Source organism: Eucyclogobius newberryi, unplaced genomic scaffold (assembly GCF_026437365.1).
Source record: "Eucyclogobius newberryi isolate DKJ021-1_F unplaced genomic scaffold, fEucNew1.0.hap1 SCAF_15, whole genome shotgun sequence".
NCBI lineage: Eukaryota > Metazoa > Chordata > Actinopteri > Gobiiformes > Gobiidae > Eucyclogobius > Eucyclogobius newberryi.
The window spans coordinates 6,371,982-6,395,969 of NW_027315779.1; the positions used below are offsets into that span (position 1 = coordinate 6,371,982).

Genomic DNA, 23,988 nt, shown 5'->3' on the forward strand with positions numbered 1-23,988 from the left:
AACAAAACAGACTAGTGCTATAGCTAGTGAGAGCCAGCTGGGAGCAGGCGAGCCGAGTGCGTCTACTAGCGGGACCGTAGCGGGATGGGCGGAGCCGAGCTGAGAGAGAGATGAGCCCATCCGGTCTCCATTTAAAGGCTCCAGGGCGCGCACCCGCGGCCGGGAGCCAATCTAATGAAAAAACTAAACAGATCATTAGACAAAAACTGAACAGACAAAATATTATTATAACAAATAGGGAGGAAAAGTGCCCAAACCTAACAATATCGTTATCCAAATATTGATATATGCATTTTTGTAATCATCCCCCACGTTTATTCTAGTTTAAATTCTATAAATCTATGTGTAGTAAGTAGGGATTACCTCATTTTAGCCTCACGTTTGGTCTAATCCTTTTTGTTTTGACGTAATCAGGGCATTACTGGTTGATCGCATGTCTCTATACGCATTTATAAATCCGAGAGGACTCTTCATAAAGTGCATTTGCTGTCACACTTCTCAGTCTGTGTGTGATTCCAATGTGGAGCGTCACATCTGCTCCTCCTGGTCAGTCCCTAACGTGCGAATATTGTGAACGTTAATTATATGAAATTCTCACTCATTTTGATGCAGTTTTTTTTATATAATACATGAGTAAATTATGATATTTCTTTAACACATTTTTTTAACCAGCTTTTCAACATCAAACCAAAAAAGACAGTTTTAGCTTATGAACAAGATTTATTTACAATATTGCAAAGTCACATAGAATAAAACACATTTAACACAGACTCAAAACAGTCGGACAGATTGCACTTGTCCCATATGTTTCTCCATTGACGTTACCGTAAATTACAAAGTAGTAGTGCATCAAAAGAAAAAATCAATGTACTTTTTGGTTTGGTTCATTCCAGCGATATGGACTGAAACCCATCCTCGCCCCCTTCTGGCTCCGGACGTCCCGACTTCTTCTTCAGCCTCCAGTTTCGTGGGAGGGTCCCGCCTGAAGAAGTGCACGGACCCAGTTTAGAGACCTGGTGCTGGTGCGGCGCTGGTGGGGACGGGCTGGCGGCTCGTGTCACGTAGATGTGGTTGGTGTTGGTGGTCGCGGGCGGCGCTGGGCTGTGCGCGCGGATGTGGCTGGGTCGTTGAATGGGCGGTTGTTTGTTTCGTCTCAGCATGTTGCGGATGGTTCTCTTTGGCGCCTGTTCGGCCTGTTGCTGAGCCTGGACCTGCTGCTGGATCATCAACTGCACATCCTCCTAAAGACACAGAGGACACCGTTTGTAAAAGAGTTCAGTTTTAGCTTTGGCTATGTTTACATGTGTACCAAAATCTGTTAATTATCTGGATTCTGGACCTTTAAGATTCTTTAAGGCGAGACACTACAGGCTTTCACGTGGAAACAACAACATTGTCCAATCTGCTCATATACATTTTTTAGATAATTTAATCCATTCACATCTATAGATCTCTGGGACATTGTAACTTAAAAGGTTGTTTTCTTCAAATGACTAGTCTCAAACGTAAAGAGGAACCTACACACCAAACTTTACAAATAAAATGTTGACGGAACGTACAGAAGGATCTAATTCTAAGCCTGATTTATTCAATGAGGTGAAATTTAGTAGAAATCAAAAACTTATTTATCAGATCCAATTTACCCAAAACCTAAATAAGATCTAAAATCGCCTCTATACAAACAAAATGTTTTAAACCTTATGTTAATTTAAACCTGGCTCTGTCATTCTTCAAATTTAAATGCTATTTTGGCCGTTTAAATAAAATTCCTTATTTTTATATGAAAAAAATGTTTGTGAGTAACCAACAGGAGATTTTCCAAATGTATCTTTTTTTTCCCTATTCACCTGCAGCGTCTCGGCTTAAATGACATGCAAACAACAAAATCTGACTTTTCCATTTACATGTCATTTTAATAACCGTTTGACTCAAAAATGTAAGTCAAAGTAAATCCACAAATGTTGAATTGTTTTATATTTTGTTAAGCCCAAAAACTTGCCATATTAATCCTATCAACATGAACAGCTGGGCCTTGTTGTTTATTTCACTCAAAAATAAGAAATCTGGCTCCACAGCAACTTCTCACTCAGTCTCAAACGTGTTCTTTCAGCTACACTCAATTTACTTTTTTTTGTATCTGATCGTCTTATTACTTTAATTTGGTCATTTTTGGTATTTTATAATGACTACACTTTGAAGATCTATTCCAGTAATTGCACTTTATTAACCATAAACTAGGTCAAAACATCTGCAATATTCTGTTTTTGCTCTATTATTACACGTATTTTTTCTTATGACCTTATAAGATTTATTTACAATATTGCAAAGTCACATAGAATAAAACACATTTAACACAGACTCAAAACAGTCGGACAGATTGCACTTGTCCCATATGTTTCTCCATTGACGTTACCGTAAATTACAAAGTAGTAGTGCATCAAAAGAAAAAGTCAATGTACTTTTTGGTTTGGTTCATTCCAGCGATATGGACTGAAACCCATCCTCGCCCCCTTCTGGCTCCGGACGTCCCGACTTCATTTTTGGTATTTTATAATGACTACACTTTGAAGATCTATTCCAGTAATTGCACTTTATTAACCATAAACTAGGTCAAAACATCTGCAATATTCTGTTTTTGCTCTATTATTACACGTAATTTTTCTTATGACCCGAAAGATACAATTCCACTGTAACATGTCAGTGCATTGACTAAAACGCAGTGTTTATTAAAGGTTTATTTTATTGAGGTCATGTTTGAATACATATTTTTAGACACAAATGCGACTGTTGACCAGATTTACCACAGTGACCTATTTGAATTTCCTACAATGATTCACACAACTCTTTTGCACTTTCTCTCAGCCTTTTGTTATAATTAAGATTTAATTTGAAAAAGGGAAGGAAATACGAGCACATTTTCAAGAGATTGCGTTTTATTATTGACGAGGGAAAACTATCTCAACCGTGTCTACATCTCATCTGTGGCTAATTATATGACACTTTTATGATCATTAAACTGTACAATCATTTTCAAATCTAGTCTTACAACACACTGAATCACAGTTGCACTCCTTAATCAAACCCCAAAGTCCACGGTTTCAGTTTCTCTGAGGCCTTGAGCCAAATTCCCGGCTCCGAATGGCTCCGAGCCCCTTCATGCTCCTTAGTTGAATTGTATGGGTTTATTGTGAGAGTTAATCGCCAGACACATTAAAATTCACACTGTAACACGAGGCTCTCACTAATTATGTGCATATCTCATTCTGGATCCCGCTTTCGATCCAGTCTCGAGCGTCTTTATTTAGATCAGCGCGAGTTCAAAGTGTTGTTTCACTTGCGTCAAACGGATTACGCCCTTTTCACCTGCTCTCCCAGTGTGCGGTGACTTTCAAACCACCGCCTACAGCTTATTACGCTGATGGGAGGATAAAGTTTTCATCTGCTAAAGCACTTAAACCCTTTTGTGCTATTTTAAAATGGGGAATGCAAAAAGAAGTTGTCCTACAGTGTCAGATTAAGTGGATCAACATTCAAAGTGTTGCTGGACGTGACATTGTATTGAAAGATCACTCTTCTTCTTCTACTGTTATTGTCATTTGATGTGATGTAACTGTATATAACTTATAATGAATGTGTATTATGCAGTTGTAGATGTATTCTTTTAAATATGAAGAATGGGAATGTAGTAAAGGTGAGAGTATTACATATTTTTTATTTGATTTGAGTATTGAACATTTACCACTGAACTTGAACTAGAGTTTAATGCACATAGTTTTATTATTGACTCCCTTTTAACTTCAAACCCAATTTCAATATTCCAATATCTAAAGTATTGATATCAGGACTGGAAAAGCTCTTGATATGTGTAAATATGTGTACTATTTTAAAGGTGCACTGCTTATTTCTTCTGGTGGAGGGTTCAGCACCCGCTTTTTCTCCATGATCGCTTTGTCTAGAATGAGCTACTGTACGGCACTAGGCACCACCATCTCCACGGAGACCGGCAGGTGACGCCGCCAGGCCGAGTCGGACCCGCGGAGAGGGTGCGTTTGCGGTTTGTCTGTCTGGGGACGTGGCACCCACCTTCCAGGCGTCCAGCTCCAGTGACAGCTCCAGGCGTTTCTGCACCGCCTCCAGCAGCTGGTTGTTGAGCGCCATCATCTCCGTCTTACTGCGCAACAGCTCAGCCTCCATCGCCATTTTCCTACGCGCAAAAGACCACGTTTGAAACTGATAAACCCATCATAACGTCCTGTTGTGCTACGTTTCAGAGCGGACTGCGGCCTTACTTCTCGATGGCCTCGTCTCGGTCGCGCAGGGCCTGTCGAAGGATCGCGGCCTCCTCCACTCTGCGTTTACTTTTGTCCTGGAAGAATCAAACAGGCATAAGAAACGGGTTAATTGTCATATTTGGATTAAAGTTGTGTCAGAAAAAAAAACTGAAAAATAAATGCTTGCAATTCAAAAAATGTCTCATGAAAAGATAACATTCAGTTAATCCCAGTTGTAAAGTTAATAATTGCAGTTGTTAAAGTTAAGAGTGTGCGTAATAATAGCTCTTTGCCCCCTCTTTGAAACGGAATTGGAAATAATTTTGTTATCAGACACATAACTGAACTAAACTTTAATTTAGCAAAAGATATTTTACATTTACCTGACAACATTATTACAGTAACATTATTTTAGTATAAAGTGCTGCGTACTGTGTTGATTTCAGAGGTTAAGTAAGCATTAAAGTGCATACGTCTGGTTGGATTACTCATGGAACTGAGTTAAGATAAATCTATTTAAAATGTTGCTAAAAATTATACACATTTCATCCCAGAATAGCACATTTTTCAGGTTTATACTGTAATTGTTTAGTATTAATTACAGTAATTACTGTCGTGATCACATGCAATGGTATTTATGTATTTATGTACTTATTTATTTTTATCTTTATTACTTTTCCCCTCCATCCCTTGTTGGGTAATGGGAGTTTTTGTTTATAGGAGATCTTCTACTGAGAATGTTTTTCAAACTTCCTATAAGTGATCTGTTCTTTTCTTCTGTATCTGCCTCTGTATCTACCTGCGTTGCATCAATGAAATTTCCCCATGTGGGACAATAAAGGATTATCTTATCTTATCTTAATATTGTTAATATTATAAGTTCTTTTGTATGAGTTTACTGCTGAGGTCTGGTCATGGATTAGTCCGGGTTAAGATAAATCTATTTAAAATCTTGCAAAAAATTATATGCATTTCATCGCAGAATAGCTGAACTTTTAGGTTTATAACTGTACTTCCTGCTTATAATTGATAACATCAGACAAGGAAATTAGCTTGCAACCACTATTGTCAAATATTTTACAAAATTATACAAATAAAAATATATGAGCGCACCTTTATTTAGTTAAATTATTGTTTAGGGGTCAACATTTGTTTCTTTTGTGTAAATTATGCAAAGACTTGGAATGAGAGTCCCTAGTGTGATTCTTCCTTTTATTTTCTACAGATTTTTAAAAACAATTTCACCACAAATAGCTACTTTATTGTTGTAAAACTATAATTTACATGTATAAGTATAAGTACACCAAATAAAGTCAAAATTCGTCACCTTCATTATGTCTGTGTTTTACATGAAGCTAGTTCCCACAAAGCGGCTGAGCATTTGTTTACCCGTTGCTATGGTACTGGCCGCAGAGCAGTGATACAGAATGTGATTTAACTGTTGCCAGAAGAACTACTTGTGCGTCATACAAGCAGTTAGCAGTTAGCGTTAGTTCTGAATGTCTCGTGTACCTATAACATTTGGCACAGTTGTATTTAGTCGCGTGTTAAGAATGTCCGTCTATTTTAATCTCTGAATCTATTTTAATCGCTTCACATTCCTGCTCGATTACCACTGACGTTTCCATTCTTTCATTCGTGAGTTAAAACCAGTGACGAGCTTTTCTCTTATCAGATTTAGACACCTGTGAACCGGAGCGGCCGCATGCCTGGGCTGCCTGAGCAGCTCCATCAGAGGAACTGGAGCCTCAGGAGTCACAATGGGCCCTTTGAGAGATGAAAGATAGACTGTGTACGAGGATAAGGACGCACTGTTTCATTAGAGAAGGAATGACTCAAAATAACAAAGAAATTTGAACTACACTTGGTACGATTTACATTTATTTTTTTTTTAATCCACATATAGATTGATTTTCTATTTGATTTTCTTCTAAAAAGCAAATAAACTGGACAATTAGCAAGAAAGACAATTTAAATGAACCTGATCTTAAGCATCAAATTACGTAATGCGTTTCAATTTAATCTCGTTTAACACACTGAATTATAAAAATCATTCCTGTCAAAGTATGAGCTCGAGTTTGATCAAATTTGAGGCTGCACAATATATTGCACAAGTATTAATGTCGCAATACTGGCAATAATCAATATCTCAACAAACTAAATATATCACAATAACAACTCCACCCGATAGAAATGTACTGTTTTTAAAGTGACAACGTTGAAAACTACTGACTTTATTCATGATTTTTAAAAGTTTTTAAGTTGTGAACATATTTGTTTTAATATAATTGCATTTATTCTGGGTTTATTTGAAGTATATTCAAATATTGCAATGATATCAATATTGCAGTACTTAACAGTCAGATCGCAATCATTTTCAATGCTGTGCGGCCCTTTAGTCCAGACATACGGTACTTTCAAGATAACAAAAGTGTTTTATGGCTTTCTTTGGCGCAACCGTCATTCTCAAACAAATGAATAAAAGATTTCTGAGGTTTACACTGGTCTTCACGACTAAAAGAAAAATGTGTTCAATAGTAATACTAGAAGCTTTACGAGTAATATAAATATTTCAATCAAATGTGGTTTAGTATTAATATTGTCACTATTATTAGTTATTTAGTCAGATGTAGACTTGCTTTGGTCCATGTTTAGTTCAGTTCCATGTTTTGATGTGGTTGTACTTGACACATTATGCTCGGGACCACGATAAATACGTTTATATTCATTGTAAATTAAAATCTATGTACGTGATTCATCTACACATGTAAAGCGTTCCCTGGCATGAGCTTTAGAGTGAAACTAAACGTGTCAACAACAATCGACCTTTGGCTTTCTCGTGTTGACTCAAAGCAAACACTGCAGCTCAAGGACCCAGGGGAGGAGAGAGCAGGACACAGGGGAGAGAGCAGGACACAGAGGAGAGAGCAGGATCCAGGGGAGGAGAGAGCAGGATCCAGGGGAGGAGAGGCAAAGACCCAGGGGAGGAGAGAGCAGGACACAGAGGAGAGAGCAGGATCCAGGGGAGGAGAGAGCAGGATCCAGGGGAGGAGAGGCAAAGACCCAGGGGAGGAGAGAGCAGGACACAGAGGAGAGAGCAGGATCCAGGGGAGGAGAGAGCAGGATCCAGGGGAGGAGAGGCAAAGACCCAGGGGAGGAGAGAGCAGGACACAGAGGAGAGAGCAGGATCCAGGGGAGGAGAGGCAAAGACCCAGGGGAGGAGAGAGCAGGACACAGAGGAGAGAGCAGGATCCAGGGGAGGAGAGGCAAAGACCCAGGGGAGGAGAGAGCAGGACACAGGGGAGGAGAGAGCAGGACACAGGGGAGGAGAGAGCAGGACACAGAGGAGGGAGCAGGACACAGGGGAGAGTGCAGGACACAGGGGAGAGAGCAGGACACAGGGGAGAGAGCAGGACACAGCGGAGGAGAGAGCAGGACACAGAGGAGGGAGCAGGACACAGGGGAGAGAGCAGGACACAGGGGAGAGAGCAGGACACAGAGGAGGGAGCAGGACACAGGGGAGAGAGCAGGACACAGGGGAGAGAGCAGGACACAGAGAAGGGAGCAGGACACAGAGGAGAGAGCAGGACACAGAGGAGAGAGCAGGACACAGGGGAGGAGAGAGAGAGCAGGATCCAGGGGAGGAGAGGCAAAGACCCAGGGGAGGAGAGAGCAGGACACAGAGGAGAGAGCAGGATCCAGGGGAGGAGAGGCAAAGACCCAGGGGAGGAGAGAGCAGGACACAGGGGAGGAGAGAGCAGGACACAGGGGAGGAGAGAGCAGGACACAGGGGAGGAGAGAGCAGGACACAGAGGAGGGAGCAGGACACAGGGGAGAGAGCAGGACACAGGGGAGAGAGCAGGACACAGCGGAGGAGAGAGCAGGACACAGAGGAGGGAGCAGGACACAGGGGAGGGAGCAGGACACAGGGGAGAGAGCAGGACACAGAGAAGGGAGCAGGACACAGAGGAGAGAGCAGGACACAGGGGAGGAGAGAGCAGGACACAGAGAAGGGAGCAGGACACAGAGGAGAGAGCAGGACACAGAGGAGAGAGCAGGACACAGAGGAGAGAGCAGGACACAGGGGAGGAGAGAGCAGGACACAGGGGAGAGAGCAGGACACAGAGGAGGGAGCAGGACACAGGGGAGAGAGCAGGACACAGGGGAGGAGAGAGCAGGACACAGAGGAGGGAGCAGGACACAGAGGAGAGAGCAGGACACAGGGGAGAGAGCAGGACACAGGGGAGAGAGCAGGACACAGACGAGGGAGCAGGACACAGAGGAGAGAGCAGGACACAGAGGAGGGAGCAGGACACAGAGGAGAGAGCAGGACACAGGGGAGGAGAGAGCAGGACACAGGGGAGGAGAGAGCAGGACACAGAGGAGGGAGCAGGACACAGAGGAGAGAGCAGGACACAGGGGAGAGAGCAGGACACAGAGGAGAGAGCAGGACACAGGGGAGAGAGCAGGACACAGAGGAGGGAGCAGGACACAGAGGAGGGAGCAGGACACAGAGGAGAGAGCAGGACACAGGGGAGGAGAGAGCAGGACACAGAGGAGGGAGCAGGACACAGAGGAGAGAGCAGGATCCAGGGGAGGAGAGAGCAGGATCCAGGGGAGGAGAGGCAAAGACCCAGGGGAGGAGAGAGCAGGACACAGAGGAGAGAGCAGGATCCAGGGGAGGAGAGGCAAAGACCCAGGGGAGGAGAGAGCAGGACACAGAGGAGAGAGCAGGATCCAGGGGAGGAGAGGCAAAGACCCAGGGGAGGAGAGAGCAGGACACAGGGGAGGAGAGAGCAGGACACAGGGGAGGAGAGAGCAGGACACAGAGGAGGGAGCAGGACACAGGGGAGAGTGCAGGACACAGGGGAGAGAGCAGGACACAGGGGAGAGAGCAGGACACAGCGGAGGAGAGAGCAGGACACAGAGGAGAGAGCAGGACACAGAGGAGAGAGCAGGACACAGGGGAGGAGAGAGAGAGCAGGATCCAGGGGAGGAGAGGCAAAGACCCAGGGGAGGAGAGAGCAGGACACAGAGGAGAGAGCAGGATCCAGGGGAGGAGAGGCAAAGACCCAGGGGAGGAGAGAGCAGGACACAGGGGAGGAGAGAGCAGGACACAGGGGAGGAGAGAGCAGGACACAGGGGAGGAGAGAGCAGGACACAGAGGAGGGAGCAGGACACAGGGGAGAGAGCAGGACACAGGGGAGAGAGCAGGACACAGCGGAGGAGAGAGCAGGACACAGAGGAGGGAGCAGGACACAGGGGAGAGAGCAGGACACAGGGGAGAGAGCAGGACACAGAGAAGGGAGCAGGACACAGAGGAGAGAGCAGGACACAGGGGAGGAGAGAGCAGGACACAGAGAAGGGAGCAGGACACAGAGGAGAGAGCAGGACACAGAGGAGAGAGCAGGACACAGAGGAGAGAGCAGGACACAGGGGAGGAGAGAGCAGGACACAGGGGAGGAGAGAGCAGGACACAGAGGAGGGAGCAGGACACAGAGGAGAGAGCAGGACACAGGGGAGAGAGCAGGACACAGGGGAGAGAGCAGGACACAGAGGAGGGAGCAGGACACAGAGGAGAGAGCAGGACACAGAGGAGGGAGCAGGACACAGAGGAGAGAGCAGGACACAGGGGAGGAGAGAGCAGGACACAGGGGAGGAGAGAGCAGGACACAGAGGAGGGAGCAGGACACAGAGGAGAGAGCAGGACACAGGGGAGAGAGCAGGACACAGAGGAGAGAGCAGGACACAGGGGAGAGAGCAGGACACAGAGGAGGGAGCAGGACACAGAGGAGAGAGCAGGACACAGGGGAGGAGAGAGCAGGACACAGAGGAGGGAGCAGGACACAGAGGAGAGAGCAGGATCCAGGGGAGGAGAGAGCAGGATCCAGGGGAGGAGAGGCAAAGACCCAGGGGAGGAGAGAGCAGGACACAGAGGAGAGAGCAGGATCCAGGGGAGGAGAGGCAAAGACCCAGGGGAGGAGAGAGCAGGACACAGAGGAGAGAGCAGGATCCAGGGGAGGAGAGGCAAAGACCCAGGGGAGGAGAGAGCAGGACACAGGGGAGGAGAGAGCAGGACACAGGGGAGGAGAGAGCAGGACACAGAGGAGGGAGCAGGACACAGGGGAGAGTGCAGGACACAGGGGAGAGAGCAGGACACAGGGGAGAGAGCAGGACACAGCGGAGGAGAGAGCAGGACACAGAGGAGGGAGCAGGACACAGGGGAGAGAGAACTGACCTGTGAGGTGTGGTCCAGGGCCAGTTTCCGGGACACAAACTGCAGCTGGTTCAGAGCCGCATCGAGTCCCAGGGGGGTCTTCAGGGGTCCCGCCTCCGGGTCTGCGAGAGGATGAAGGAAACGCAGGATGGACACCACCTCATCTGTCACCTGACACAGAACCACAAGAGAAATGTTGTTGGAAAATTATTGATTTAACAAGTTTATGATCACTTTTTTGTCAGTTATTCAAGTAAATGTAGGGATTTACAAGTTTTACTCTGCCTTCTCCTTTTGGATACCAACCTAGTTTATACGACTATCTGTTGATTACCAATGTTTAGTTGGAGCTGCCCAAATGAAATCAATTGAAATAGATAAATAAAACAGAATATCTAAAAACAGACAAAAAATATGCAAACAGGTAGAAATGTTCACTTTTAACTGTTATCTTTTGAGACACTTGGAAGGCTGAACAAGACTTTAACGTGACTTTTTAGTTTAAAATATTTCACAGTATGGTATTTAACGTATCCATCTATATGGAGACAAGCAGGTGACGCTCCAAGGCCAAGTTACAGGTCAGATCGACGGAGAGGCGACCCTGTTCAGAGTAAGAATACACAACTAAATTTAATCAACACCTGTAATTGAAAAAATGCAAGAAAGATACATTTGATGTCACACTGTGGAACATTCCAGACAGAGTAACAACATCTCTATGGAGACAGGAATGTGGCGGACCCCTCACAACAAAAGTGACATGGTGCAAGCATCTTTAAGTCCTTCCTCCCGCAAAAATTAGTGCGATATTTTGGCTCATGATCATAATTTAAATTGAAAGTATGAATATATCTGGGCCGGACACAGATATAACGATATAACGATATACTGTAAGTTGTTTCTCCTCTGTACGTTTTGTTCGTGTGAGCCCGTTTGCCCCCTCACCCTCTTTCGGTCCTGGCTCCAGCCTCCACCCTCGTGACTCTCCTGGAGTTTGTCCACTTGGGCCTTGAGTCTGATGCTCCTCCGACGAGACAGCTCCACCTCCCGCCGCACCTCCTTCAGCTAAAGACAAAAAACAATACAAACATTTAGTCGAATATCATGCATTTAGCGGCACATCAAGTCAAACTACGCACATTCAAACAAGAAAGCACACCTCTGATTCGTAGTCCATTTAAGAATTGGCTTGACATTTGCTGTAATTAGATCTATACATTTAGTTTTCTCTGCTAAACTGTATTTAATTATAGCCTGGATGAACAGTTCCAATCATCTATGAGAGACACTGTTTTACTGTAATATTTATACTGTAATATAATCCTTAACTCTCAAAGAAACAAATCAAAGAGAAGTAATAAAAAGAGCTTGAACGAGTTGAAGCTGCAGTTACGCCTTCCGTAAACTGGATTGTGACAGCTACAGCCCTTTATTTAGTCACAATCTCTCTGTTTTGTCTTTGAATTATGACAACATGTCTGTTCCCCTCCACAAAAACAGATACATTTAGAAGTTAGATAACGTTCTTTCTGAGCTACATCTTGTGACTGCAGATAAATCGCCCCGTTTGGCTCATATTTCAAGTGTTTTTGAACCTGGATTAATGTCAGAAAAGTTCTCCGGTGGCAACAATATCATCTTTTTGACTTCAAACTGGTTTTGCGCTCGACCTGTCACGCCAGACAACAATCTGAACCGTCACTTAGTCTCCGACAGCATCTACAAGTGCACGAACGACGAGTTAAAACATCAAATATTTTAAAAGTCACGGCAGTCGTGTGTTATCTGTGCGTCATACTGTGGATTCCTCTGGGGCTAATCAGGTTTTTAGATGACTAACTTAACTTCTGTCTATCTGCATTTCTTGTGTTGTTGTGTTCTCTTGTTTCACCGGCGCTTGAACCGGTTCGAATGTGTGGATAAAACTAATACAAATATTCTTCAGAAACTGTATTTTGATCGTATTTATCACTGACTTAAACCGGGATTTTACCTAATCTTGGAATTTAGTGGTTGTAAAATAAGTTATTGCCTTGGTTTTTTGGGGCTTTTATACATTCGACACTTTTAGCTTAAGTCCTAAAGAGAAGAGATATTTGGTTTGAATTGTTTGCTAAATACAAATACTACAATATAAAAACATAGATATATCTTAACACCTGGTATCTTATCTCCTCAAGTTACAAAACCTGTTTTCACAACCGCTTTGCAGTGAAATACATAATTTACCAGGTATTGTAAAAGCAGGTGTTTTATAATGTGTAATTATAATGTTTAACCTGATTTATGGTCAGAGGAAAAACACAATGTGGCTGTTTATGTCTGACAGAACAGTGTGGATTAGAGTCTCGTACGACAAGTTTGTCAGAAGAATCTAGGGCAGCAGTTTCTGTTGACAGTGTTGTATACATGTAATGGGATTCTTTATGTGTGAGACGCTGGGCTATAATCAGCACATAGCTTTTTCTCACTGCAGGCAGCTTTTGTTGTTCCAGAGCCTTTAGGTATTAACCTTATTGAATAAATTCCAGAACCAGCAGCAGGTTCCTCCAGTAGAGATGCTCCTAGTGGTTCTGCAGTGGTCCAATGCAAACAAACACTGAGATCATACACAGCTTTCTTATATTCGTGGAGTGGAGTTTTACATGTTTATAATGTTTAACAAAAAACAAAGACTTCTGATGTTTTTTTTAATTGCTCAGTCAGTAGCTCTACATATACTAAAACAGGGACGCTTCATGAACTGAAACAGACTTCAGACAATGTTCCTTCCTGGTTATTTACATCATTTGTGGCATGCTCGGTGTATACGAGGACCAAAAACAAACAAATCATGAACTCAAGGCTGTGAAGAACGCTGCTTTCTCCACAGACCCAGAGAAATGACAAATTTCTCTTCTGTCATTACCGTCAGAAGCCCATCCTCATCGTATTGATACCACGGCCTTTAACTGCCATGGTATTCCTTAATAACAGTTACTCATTTGGAGTCAAAGCAGGACAACAAATATTATTATTAAAAACCTCAAGAATAGTTAGATCTTTATCTCAAAAACAATCCAAAACTACCACTGTTAAACGATAAACTACATCTAAATTAGAATAACACAGATTATCCATCCTGTTGTACTTAATTACCGTTTTACTAATGTTTTTTAAAGCTATTTCCAGTCCAAAGACTTTAGTGGCAAGGACAGATGCGAGGGTGACATGGGGGTGACGAGTGTGGAGGGACATTCAGGCCTTGACCACAACCCTATCGAGGTACACTGTCTGAGTAGAGGTGGAGGGTGTGTCCAAAATTGTATTGTTGTTCTGGAGATGTGCAAGATAACAAAATCGAGTATGAAATGACGGCTAAAAAGAGTAGATATGATATTTCTGCCCTTTTGTGGTTCATTTTATGGTCTATTCATGTTTTGTGTGATACTAGAACCTCACTCTACACATTTACAGGCACATTTTTTGCACATTCTTGATGCACCATTAAAAAATTTCCTGTATATTGTCATAAGAGAGAACACAGAAAACATATTGAGCTATTCATTTTCGTCAATACCGCTCATAATCACCCCAGAGTACAACATATATTCTACTTCAACACACTCATGAGAGCTGATCTTACCGTATCGTTGACGTGTCCGAGCGTCCTTCTCCTGCTCAGGGGTCGCCCGCTCTTGATGAGGTCCGGCAGTGTCCCGTCAATGAACGCCTTGTGCAGGATGCTTCCCTTGACGTCCCCCTCTGTTGCCACGGGAGACTCCGGGCCCTCCTCTGTCTGGTTCGCGGGAAGCTCGCCAGGACAGTCTTTCTCCTCTGACTTCGTTGAACTTGAATCGTCGTCATCCCCCGAGGCTTTGAACCCCATCTCGGACAGCAAAGTGGAGTTGTCTTCGAAGAGCTGAGGGGGGTCTGACGTCAACCCGCCGTCCAGCTCGTCTTCACCTGGGACGGTGTATTTTGGGGGCGCCGGAGTGGAGATCGTCGGCGTCATTGTCGGGCTTGTGTAGTAGATGGAGGTTGCCCGTGGTGACCTGTCCTCCAGTCTGTTGAGGGAGGAGTAGATTTGATTGCCGGTGTTGAAACGTGGTCGTAGGCTCTCGTTCAGCGCTGAAAAAGACTGATTGTAGTCCATTTTTGAATCAAACGGAGGCACAAGTGAAACACCGGGTGTCTGCCGCAGCTGTGTGTCAGAACTGGGAGGGGAGAGAGACAAAAATCAGTCAGAAATGTGCACAAACTTGCTTTTCCTGATCTAGAAGGCATGGGACGACGTCAAAGGAGGATGTGGCTTCAAAGATTTGTGTGTTGTGCGTGTGTGTGTGTGTGTGTGTGTGTGTATTGTGCGTGTGCGTGTGTGTGCGTGTGCGTGTGCGTGTGCGTGTGCGTGTGCGTGTGCGTGTGTGTGGTTTCAAACGACTGACACGCAAACATACCTGGCACTGGCTCAGCATTGAAAAAGGGAGGAGACCTTTTGATTGAGAGGATAAAATTAGACTGGTTTGACGCATTAAAAACTTCAATGTGTTTGGTAACAGGTATTAATACTGAAGTGAAAGAGAAGAGATGGCAAGATACAAACAAACAAACAAACAAACACACAAGTACAGTTTGTAACACTCTATAAGAAACTAGATAATGTGCAACGTCTGCGTTCTTGTGTTAAAGTACTACATGTGTGTAGTAAATACTTCATTCTTTAGACTTTATTCTTTAGGCTTTATTCTTTAGGCTTTATTCTTTGGACTTTATTCTTTAGGCTTTATTCTTTAGCTTTATTCTTTAGACTTTATTCTTTAGACTTCTTTAGACTTTATTCTTTAGACTTCTTTAGACTTTATTCTTTAGACTTCTTTAGACTTTATTCTTTAGGCTTTATTCTTTAGGCTTTATTCTTTTGACTTTATTCTTTAGGCTTTATTCTTTAGGCTTTATTCTTTGGACTTTATTCTTTAGGCTTTATTCTTTAGCTTTATTCTTTAGCTTTATTCTTTAGACTTTATTCTTTAGACTTCTTTAGACTTTATTCTTTAGACTTCTTTAGACTTTATTCTTTAGGCTTTATTCTTTAGGCTTTATTCTTTAGGCTTTATTCTTTAGGCTTTATTCTTTAGGCTTTATTCTTTAGCTTTATTCTTTAGACTTTATTCTTTAGACTTCTTTAGACTTTATTCTTTAGACTTCTTTAGACTTTATTCTTTTGACTTTATTCTTTTGACTTTATTCTTTAGGCTTTATTCTTTAGGCTTTAATCTTTAGCTCCAGTACTAGGTTGTTTAGGCTGAAGTTGTGTAACGTAGTTTAGTTGTGTGAAGAAGTGTAATGTGCAAAATTTGTGGAAAAGGTACTGCATTTGTGTGAAAGTAATGCCCCATTCATTTCAATGGATAAAAGTACTGCTACTTTTGCAAATACGGCAAAAAGTACAAGATGTACAAATGTCAAAAGCAATAGCATCCCTAAGTAGTGAAGCCGATCGTAAAGAGGTATAACTTGTTGGAATCGGTTAAAATGTTAAGGAGTTGAAATGCGCCAAAAATCAGGAAAATATGATAAAAATAAAAGACAGCAGAATAAATAGTGTCTGCTTTATGACGCAGACACTCAATGAGGAGGAACACGACTAGTTTAACATAATTTAGCTTCCAAATCATAATGTGTCCTAGTTGCAGCTTCTTATTGCATGTTGTACATTAAAGAAACCAGTTAAAAAAGAAAAAAATACAAGTTACTTATTAATTGCAAAACAAAACTGTGGCATGGATTTGTCTCCCTTTTGCAGAAATCTGTCAAACAAAAGCACTGCTGCAAGACAATTAAGTACATTATTACACTTTACTTAAAACCTTGGTATAACATAATAATATTCTTCATATTAAACAAACATAGTTATTTAACTACGGTATACAAATAATTATAATAAAATGTGCTCAGAAAGTACATAAATTAATAAACAGCAAAGTTCAAAATTGCACAAACTGCTTTTGTCTCGATCTGGACAAATATGGCATTTTGTGTGGAACTTTGTGGAAGTCAATGCGTAAAAATAAGAAGCTATGTAGCCACACTTAGTCATCTGCTATTTCAACCCATGTGGGGAACTCCATGAACTAAAGGCCTGTTGGAAACATAGGGGCAAAGTTTAGTGATGAATGACTGAAGTGAGTCAACATCCTGCTGAAAATGACTAAAGATTTGGGGTCTTAAAATATGTTTCAGGTAATACTGCAACCGATACATATGTGGGAGATGATAAGCATGTTAGGGGATGAGTCAAGTTTGCAAACTAACTGTGCTTTTCATAACATTATTACCCAGGCCAATTACTTTTTTCCAAGCCGGTCATTTGCATAATCGTTGACGTTTTGCGTGATCTTTGACGTAATCAAAGTCATTGAAGTCTTAATTTAGGAATGTGCTGAAGACTATTGCAAACTTGTGAATGAAGTTTAAGTCAACAAAACAACAAAGGAAATGGTGACGGGACACTGTAAAGATATAGCTATTAATAGATTGAAACTTTACGTCATCTTTGTGTCCTTACTGTTTGCAACAAAATGGTTACTCTATTTTCTTATTTTAGGCATATTTTTTCAATTAATTCATGCATATTATATTTTTAGAAGAATGGGGCTAAATGGCCTTGTAGAATAAACACAAACAAAAATGTTTTAATTACAAACATTTTACATAAAAAATTAAATAAATAAATGTAAGATAGTTTCAGACAAAGAACACACAATATATACATACTTTTTCTACCTTTTGATTAAATGCTCTTTGAATGAAACTGTTTGTTTTATGTCCAATTGAATAGTTTGACAAATCTTTTTGTGTTTGCAGTCATCTGAAACTTTCCATAAAACAGGAACAGTTTTACTGCCTGTTCATTCACTCATGGGAAAGCAAACAGAAGAGACAAAGACTTGATTTAGACCTGGACTAAAACTGGTCTAGACTTTGGTCACATCAAAAGACTGAACGTCTGAAGGGCGCTGAATGGGAATATAATGGGTTTCAAAACTCAAGGATTGTTTTGGTTGTTGTTTAAAACTAAATTCAAGCAAAAAGTACAAAGCAACAATTAAACTGAATAATATATGAATGTATTAAAATAATCATATTTTGATCATCGTTATCTGGGCTATACCGACTAAAACACATAACAAAAGACCTTTCATGAAAAAAAATATCTGCATTTTAAGGTCAAAATATTAAAAATACTATTTTTTATTTCAATAATAGACAATCTACTAGTCGACTACTAAAATAATCTTTAGTTGCAGTCTAGATATTTTTGTGGAGAAATATTTGACAAATGCCATTTTTAATCATCAGTAAACAGTTTAATAAAAAATAATAGAGATAATACAAATGTTTGTAAAGTCTCCATAGGAGGAAAACAGCAGTCACATTCACAGTTTTACATTCCTTTTTACAAAAATGGTCCCTTCTTTACAACTTATTTCATTATCATTTTAAACGTAATTCATAATTCAGAACTGTTACGAGTTTTGTCCTTTTTGTTGTTAAAGGAGGCGGCGCATCTGAAGCTGAGGTTATCGGACGCAGAGTCAGGGGTATTTCCCATCCTAAAGAACAGAACAATCATGTTTGAAAGTTGAACGTATTCTTACTTTACAGCAGCTACTTCCTGCATGGACTGACCTGGTGGTGATCCTGGCCTTATGATTGGCTGATCCGTCCTCAGTGTCGATCCATGAAGCTCCTCTCAGCACAAACATCTTCTGAGCTCCAGGAAACGGAGTCGAGGTCCACTCCCAGGTGTTCCCCAACATGTCGTACAAACCTGCAAGAAAAGAAATACATAAATCAACAACCAAACTGTGTGTTTTAAATAGTATGCAAAAAAAACTAGGCATAACTTTATAACCTGCTGCGTTCCGATCTTTGAACCGCTTTCGACACATTTAGATTGGAGCAGAAACACGACAAGAGTTTCAGTTTTAGAGATGCTCATCAAAATGTCTCGTCAAACTTTCAACTTATTATATTTCTATCAATTTAAAAAGTGCACTGCATAGTTTTGTCTGCCACGTAAACATCTGCTTGTCCCAACAGAAATAGTTTTTTTGTTTTTTTTTTAAGAAATAAAAAGGCTCCACCAGAAAGGCTTTAAAAACATGTTCCAGATATTTCTTTTTTCTCTTTCTTTTCTTTTATTCTTCAAAATTAAAAACATAAAAAAAAAAAAAAACATGAAAAGGCAAGAGAAAAACAAATTACAGTAGGTATAATTGAAAATAAGCATTTTGGAAAATCAGACATGCAAAGATACTAAACGTCCAAAAGTCCAGTTTCTAAATTGTTTATAAATTGCGATACAATGACAGCCGACCAAATACTTAAAAGGTGGTATTTGGTTATTTTATAGTTTTAAGTTTGTTTCCGTTCTCTTCTATTGTTTTTGTGTCTTTATAGTATCAGTCTTTAAGCTGCTCCTGGCATAAACCGAGAGGAAAACCAGCTGCACATGCAAATATTAAATTTCATACTTCATATTACCAACAAAGAAAGATATGTCATGAGCAATATGATACGTCTAGGCTTGTGTTCATGGTTATTTTTGTAGTCTCTAAAGAATGTCTCTATTATATATACATTATAATTACCATGAGTATTTTGAGGAGGAAAAGCAGTCACAGGAGAAGCGCCGTGAAATCCATCTTCAGCCGTGTCGTTGTTAGGAAAAGTTCCCTAAAACGTAAAAACAGGATTTGTTTTCCCATTGTGTAAAGTAGTTAAAATAAAAGAAAGTGCTTGGACTCATTGAAAAACAGCAGCGTTGGCAGGATAACTCAGAGAGACTGTAACAACGGACTCTAGGCTCTCTAGACGACAAAATTAGGTCAATTACTGTGAATTTGCTTAAATCAATGCAGCCGCAGCCCATCGTGGAGAAGGCTCCAGTACCACTACCTCATTTTATATAATCTGTGGGTTTTTGGGGCAGCATTTTCAGCAATAGTGAATATTTAAAGATCATTTAATGTATTCAACAGTGGTATGTGCGTTACATCCCAGCTCTTCTTTCACATTTAGCTGAATTGTTGTGGTGGGTGCAGTTGATCACTAAACAACACCTACACAGTAAAAGTACACATGTCTGAGTTGTGCCGAAAGGTTTCAGGCATAGTTTCGTATCAGGACAGCTGCAAAAGTGCATTAGGTCTGGTGCATTTCTTTACAGGAACCACAAAATCTGCTGTTGATAATGTACAGTATATGTTAACAGAAAGGAACAAACCTGCCACAAGTTGGCTCTTTTGGCTTGAAACTTATTGCCCCACGGGTATGTCCGGCCTGGAGGAGAAAAGTAAATCATATGTATTTTCAAAACACACGAAGATATAGGGCTGTGGTCGACTAAAGTCATACTCTGTGCATCAAATAATCGAGTATAAGAGGACACGGCGTGGCACTGGCAAAAGTTCTCAAAATTGTTAGGATTTTGTGCAAAAACAACGAGATACAAATAGCAGCGTCATCATAAGTAGAAAGTCAGAAAAAAAGTCAAGTTACTCCCAAAACTCACTCAATACCTTCTTCTCTGCAGTTGTACATACAAATTCATGTAATCCTAATAAAACAATGAGTTAGCGCCATCGACCAATTAATTTACTTTATTATTAGGGAGTGTCTGCAGTGCCGCGGCGCGCGGCCGAAAAAGCCATGTTATTTTTGTGCTGGCCGCGCGCCGCGGCTCCTGAAACTGCGCCGCTATTTGACCGCGTTTTAGCGCCGTTTTAGACCGCGCCGGGTTAAGGTTAGGGTTAAGGTTAAGGATAGGGTTAAGGTCAGCAGCGGCTGGTCCATTAAGGGCGCTGGGGCGCCGCCCCCCCTGTCAATCTGACAACTACGTCAATTTATTTTGTGTCTAAAAACAATATAATTTATTCAAAAATATCTTATATTCTTATTAGTGTAAATGTGTAAAATAATAATATATATCCATATATATATATCTATAAATAGATATAGATGTATACTTTGTTTGCGCGGCGCGTGGTCTGCTGCCTGGCGCAGCCTGCGTCACTTTTCTACGTAGCCGTGGGGCGGTTTGAATAGCGCCCCAGAGCTCCATAGAAAAGCAATGGGGATTTTTAGCCAATCAAATCACAATCAAAAGTGACTACGTCACTATGGCTTTCTCCATAAGAAAATAGCGACTGATGGGCGCTCCAGAAAGCGCCCTTTTGAATGTAGTAGTTACGCCATGGAGCTACACTTTTTACGCTAGAGACTGAGGCATGTGCGCGCGCCTATGCGGAAGTGCCACACGCCGTGTTTTCCGTGTTTACGTCTTAAAACTGCATCTACAGACGTCGGTTACAAAAGGTACGTCCAAAACGACTCAAAATGAGCAGCTCAACTGTTTGCTGGCTTTATTCGGGTTGAAAGTGGCTGATTTCGTATCAATCCGAGACATGTGACATGTGTCAAACCCCGTGCTACGTTACCATGACAACAAACACTCAGTTTTTTTTTGTTTATTACTTGCATAAGGCTAACGCTAAGCATTAAGTATCGCTTAACTTCTAGCTTATCATTAACAAAAGTGGAAATAAAGTGTGTTTACTTAATTAATTCAGTTGTAAATGTGTATTTAAAATATGTATCCATACAGTCAATGTTAAAAATTTCTATTTTGGACATTAAAAAAAAAAAAAAAAAACACGGTCATGTCAAATAGCCCGCCCTATAATTTGTACCACCAGCTGCCACTGGTTAAGGTTAAGGTTAAGGTTAAGGTTAAGGTTAAGGTTAAGGTTAAGGTTAAGGTTAAGGTTAAGGTTAAGGTTAGGGTTAGGGTTAGGGTTAGCCATGAGGCTATAACGGGCTATTAGGGAAATGCCGCGGTCCCTGAAACTGCGCGGCCATTTGACCGCGCCGCGGCTCTCCAGCCACGGCCTTATTATTACAGCGGTAATAGGATGACGTAATTATAAAGCCACCACAATATGTAATTCTTATTTTCTGAGTATGATACATTTTTATTTAAGCTGTGTATGGACCTCGAAAGTGCATGCCCACCACTTAATTATCTGCCACTTGGGTAAATTTCCCATTATTTTTCCCCATACTTTAACGCCATAAAAATAATAAGTATGAGAAAAACTTTGCGTTTGAAAGCTTGCTTAAGCTAATCAGCTATGTAGTAACTGAACACCACAAGACCAATAAATGTCTGTTTTCGAAACTTTATGTACTGTTATGTACTGTTAAGTACATAAAGTGCAGCTTTAAGTTTTAAATGTGTGTTTTGGACTGAAAACAACCACATCATGGACATTAGTTAGCACAGTTAAAAGTCTACAGGGGAAATGAATGGTAAATTTTGTTGGCATGGCAGGCTGAGGCAAGTGAGAAAGACTCCATTATTAAGTGTTCATGATGTGAATGTGATTAGATGGTACCTTCCAGGCCCCCTCGTGCGGCCCACTCCCATTCCTCCTCTGAGGGCAGTCTCTTCCCTCTCCACTCACAAAAAGTCCTGGCGTCGGTCCAGCTCACATGGACCACAGGGAAGTCCATGCGCTCCTTGATCCCTGAAGCAGGACCGGCGGGCTGAAAAAGTTAAACACAAAAAGAAAATCAAGTTACAATTAACCATTAATTGTATTACAATTATATTTTTTTTAGATTAAAGGATATGCCAATTACGATAAACGATTAATACAAACGAGACAGAAGGCATATAACATTAGAATTGATAAGGTTTTCTTTAGTATAGCTTACATACATATACATCCAGTATATACATGAGCGTTGCTGTGTTATGTTGACTTTTTGATGTGCTTACTGAAGTCTTCCTTTCATAAAGTGTTCACTGAGCTGAATGTAGGTTATATCTCATGCCTCACCTGAAATATGCGGCCTTACCTGTCTCCAGAATGCACGCCACACAGGCAACCACCATGGCGCTGACTGCAAAAACACATAAGGAAACAGGTGGGCTCAAGCCTTAAAAGTGATAACGAAATATAATATTAAAACACTGTTCCATGTACCTTTATTCTTTCTGTGATTTTGTTCCTGGTCTCTTCCGGCACAAAATCTTCAAACACAAAACTCCACCCTATTGTCTCTGCTTCTGTTTTGTACTTGCTTGCTCTCACAAACTCCCTAAAGGTATTTCATAGTAAATTCAATGATTTTGTCAGTAGCTAACTGAACCGTGCAGGGTTTAATCATTTGACAATTGTGCAAAAAGGGGAAAACTAATGTGGCAAAGACAAAAATGAATTTCTCTGGTGGATGTAAACATTCACCAAAAATCAGATCTGATTATTCTAGTCCCCTCATTTTTGCAGGTAAATGTACATAATGGCATTATTATCATGTATGAGACTGACAGTTATGTAAATACCTGAAGTCTGCATTAGTGACAGGGAACTTGTCCATTTGAAAAGACTGGACTTTGACTTTTTTCATAGGGGACTCTCCATCGCTCCCATCAGAGGCACTTGTCCCCATGAACAATGTCCCTCCTGTGATTTTCAGCATCTCATCTTCTGCCGTCACTACTAGATTGAGTGAACAGAGCATTTAATCAAATTTAGCAATTCACGATGTAAGAAATTAAGTAAAAGTAATAAGAATTTGTTATTTACCTGCTCCTGGGAGCAGCCAAACAGCAGTAAATATCCAAACTAAGAGTATATTTCTAGTTTGAATAAACATTGTGTATGTCGTTTGAAATATGTACAAAACGTGATAAAATTAGATTAAAATAATGCTGAAGTCCATTGTAAAGTTGTTGACGTGAAGCGGATATTTGTCCAACCGCTTTAAGAGTCCGCCGGTCCCGCTGCGTCGCTAAAGGTTCCGCTTGAACGCTGTTTATGGTAAATGTGCGCAGTTTCACACGTTTTACAATAAATTACGTATGAGCTTATGTGTATTGAAAGCATTGGGCCAATGACTAGTGGCAAAGAGTGAATATTCATATGGAAGCGTTTACATCCTCTTATGTACATTTAATAACGCTTGCAAAATTATAAGTATTATTTTTAAGTTATGTTTTTACCATACTTCTGTTCCTAATACGTTTCTGGACTTAATCTGCAGCAACTGGAATTTACCCATCACCATTGTGGAGCGAATAAAGGTTTTATCATCTTAAAATGCTAATCAGGCCTCAGGGAAAACTAAAGTGGGTCAGTGCCACTCCGGACACCTACCTCTAATTTACAGAGTTCTTCACAAAGAGCAAGGCTTGGTAGTTATTGTAGGCCATATATGCTGCATTTCGTATATTAATTTATAGTGGTTTATTCAAGTGTACACAACAGAGCAGGAATATGCTAGGATTTTTTTTTCTTCTTCCAGGTGTTAAAAGTTGCCCCTTTTTGAATAAATTAATTTCAAAACACCCACAGAGTTTAATATAAATTGAAATACCAAGAAACACCAAAAAAAAAAAAAAAAAAACATTCCATGAGCCAAGAAGACTTTAATGGTAGAAACAAAACT

General features: G+C 41.2%; 2 protein-coding genes across 2 annotated transcripts; both read right to left on the reverse strand.

The window, feature by feature from the left end:
* Positions 1–700: 700 nt before the first annotated feature.
* Positions 701–14,708, reverse strand: bicdl2l (bicaudal-D-related protein 2-like). The gene is made up of 6 exons (XM_072445841.1): positions 14,117–14,708; positions 11,437–11,556; positions 10,510–10,659; positions 4,290–4,366; positions 4,084–4,204; positions 701–1,241 (listed from the first exon to the last, which is right to left on the reverse strand). Exons 1-6 carry the CDS (start codon positions 14,624–14,626, stop codon positions 885–887), a joined length of 1,335 nt encoding a protein of 444 aa, XP_072301942.1. The 5' UTR covers positions 14,627–14,708; the 3' UTR covers positions 701–884.
* A 3,075-nt stretch (positions 14,709–17,783) lies between these two features.
* Positions 17,784–23,272, reverse strand: sumf2 (sulfatase modifying factor 2). Its single transcript, XM_072445843.1, has 9 exons — positions 23,127–23,272; positions 22,883–23,039; positions 22,524–22,638; positions 22,396–22,440; positions 21,930–22,080; positions 19,760–19,815; positions 19,125–19,209; positions 18,160–18,301; positions 17,784–18,083 (listed from the first exon to the last, which is right to left on the reverse strand). The coding sequence occupies exons 1-9, from the start codon at positions 23,194–23,196 to the stop codon at positions 17,981–17,983; spliced, it is 924 nt and encodes a 307-aa protein (XP_072301944.1). The 5' UTR covers positions 23,197–23,272; the 3' UTR covers positions 17,784–17,980.
* Positions 23,273–23,988: the final 716 nt, after the last annotated feature.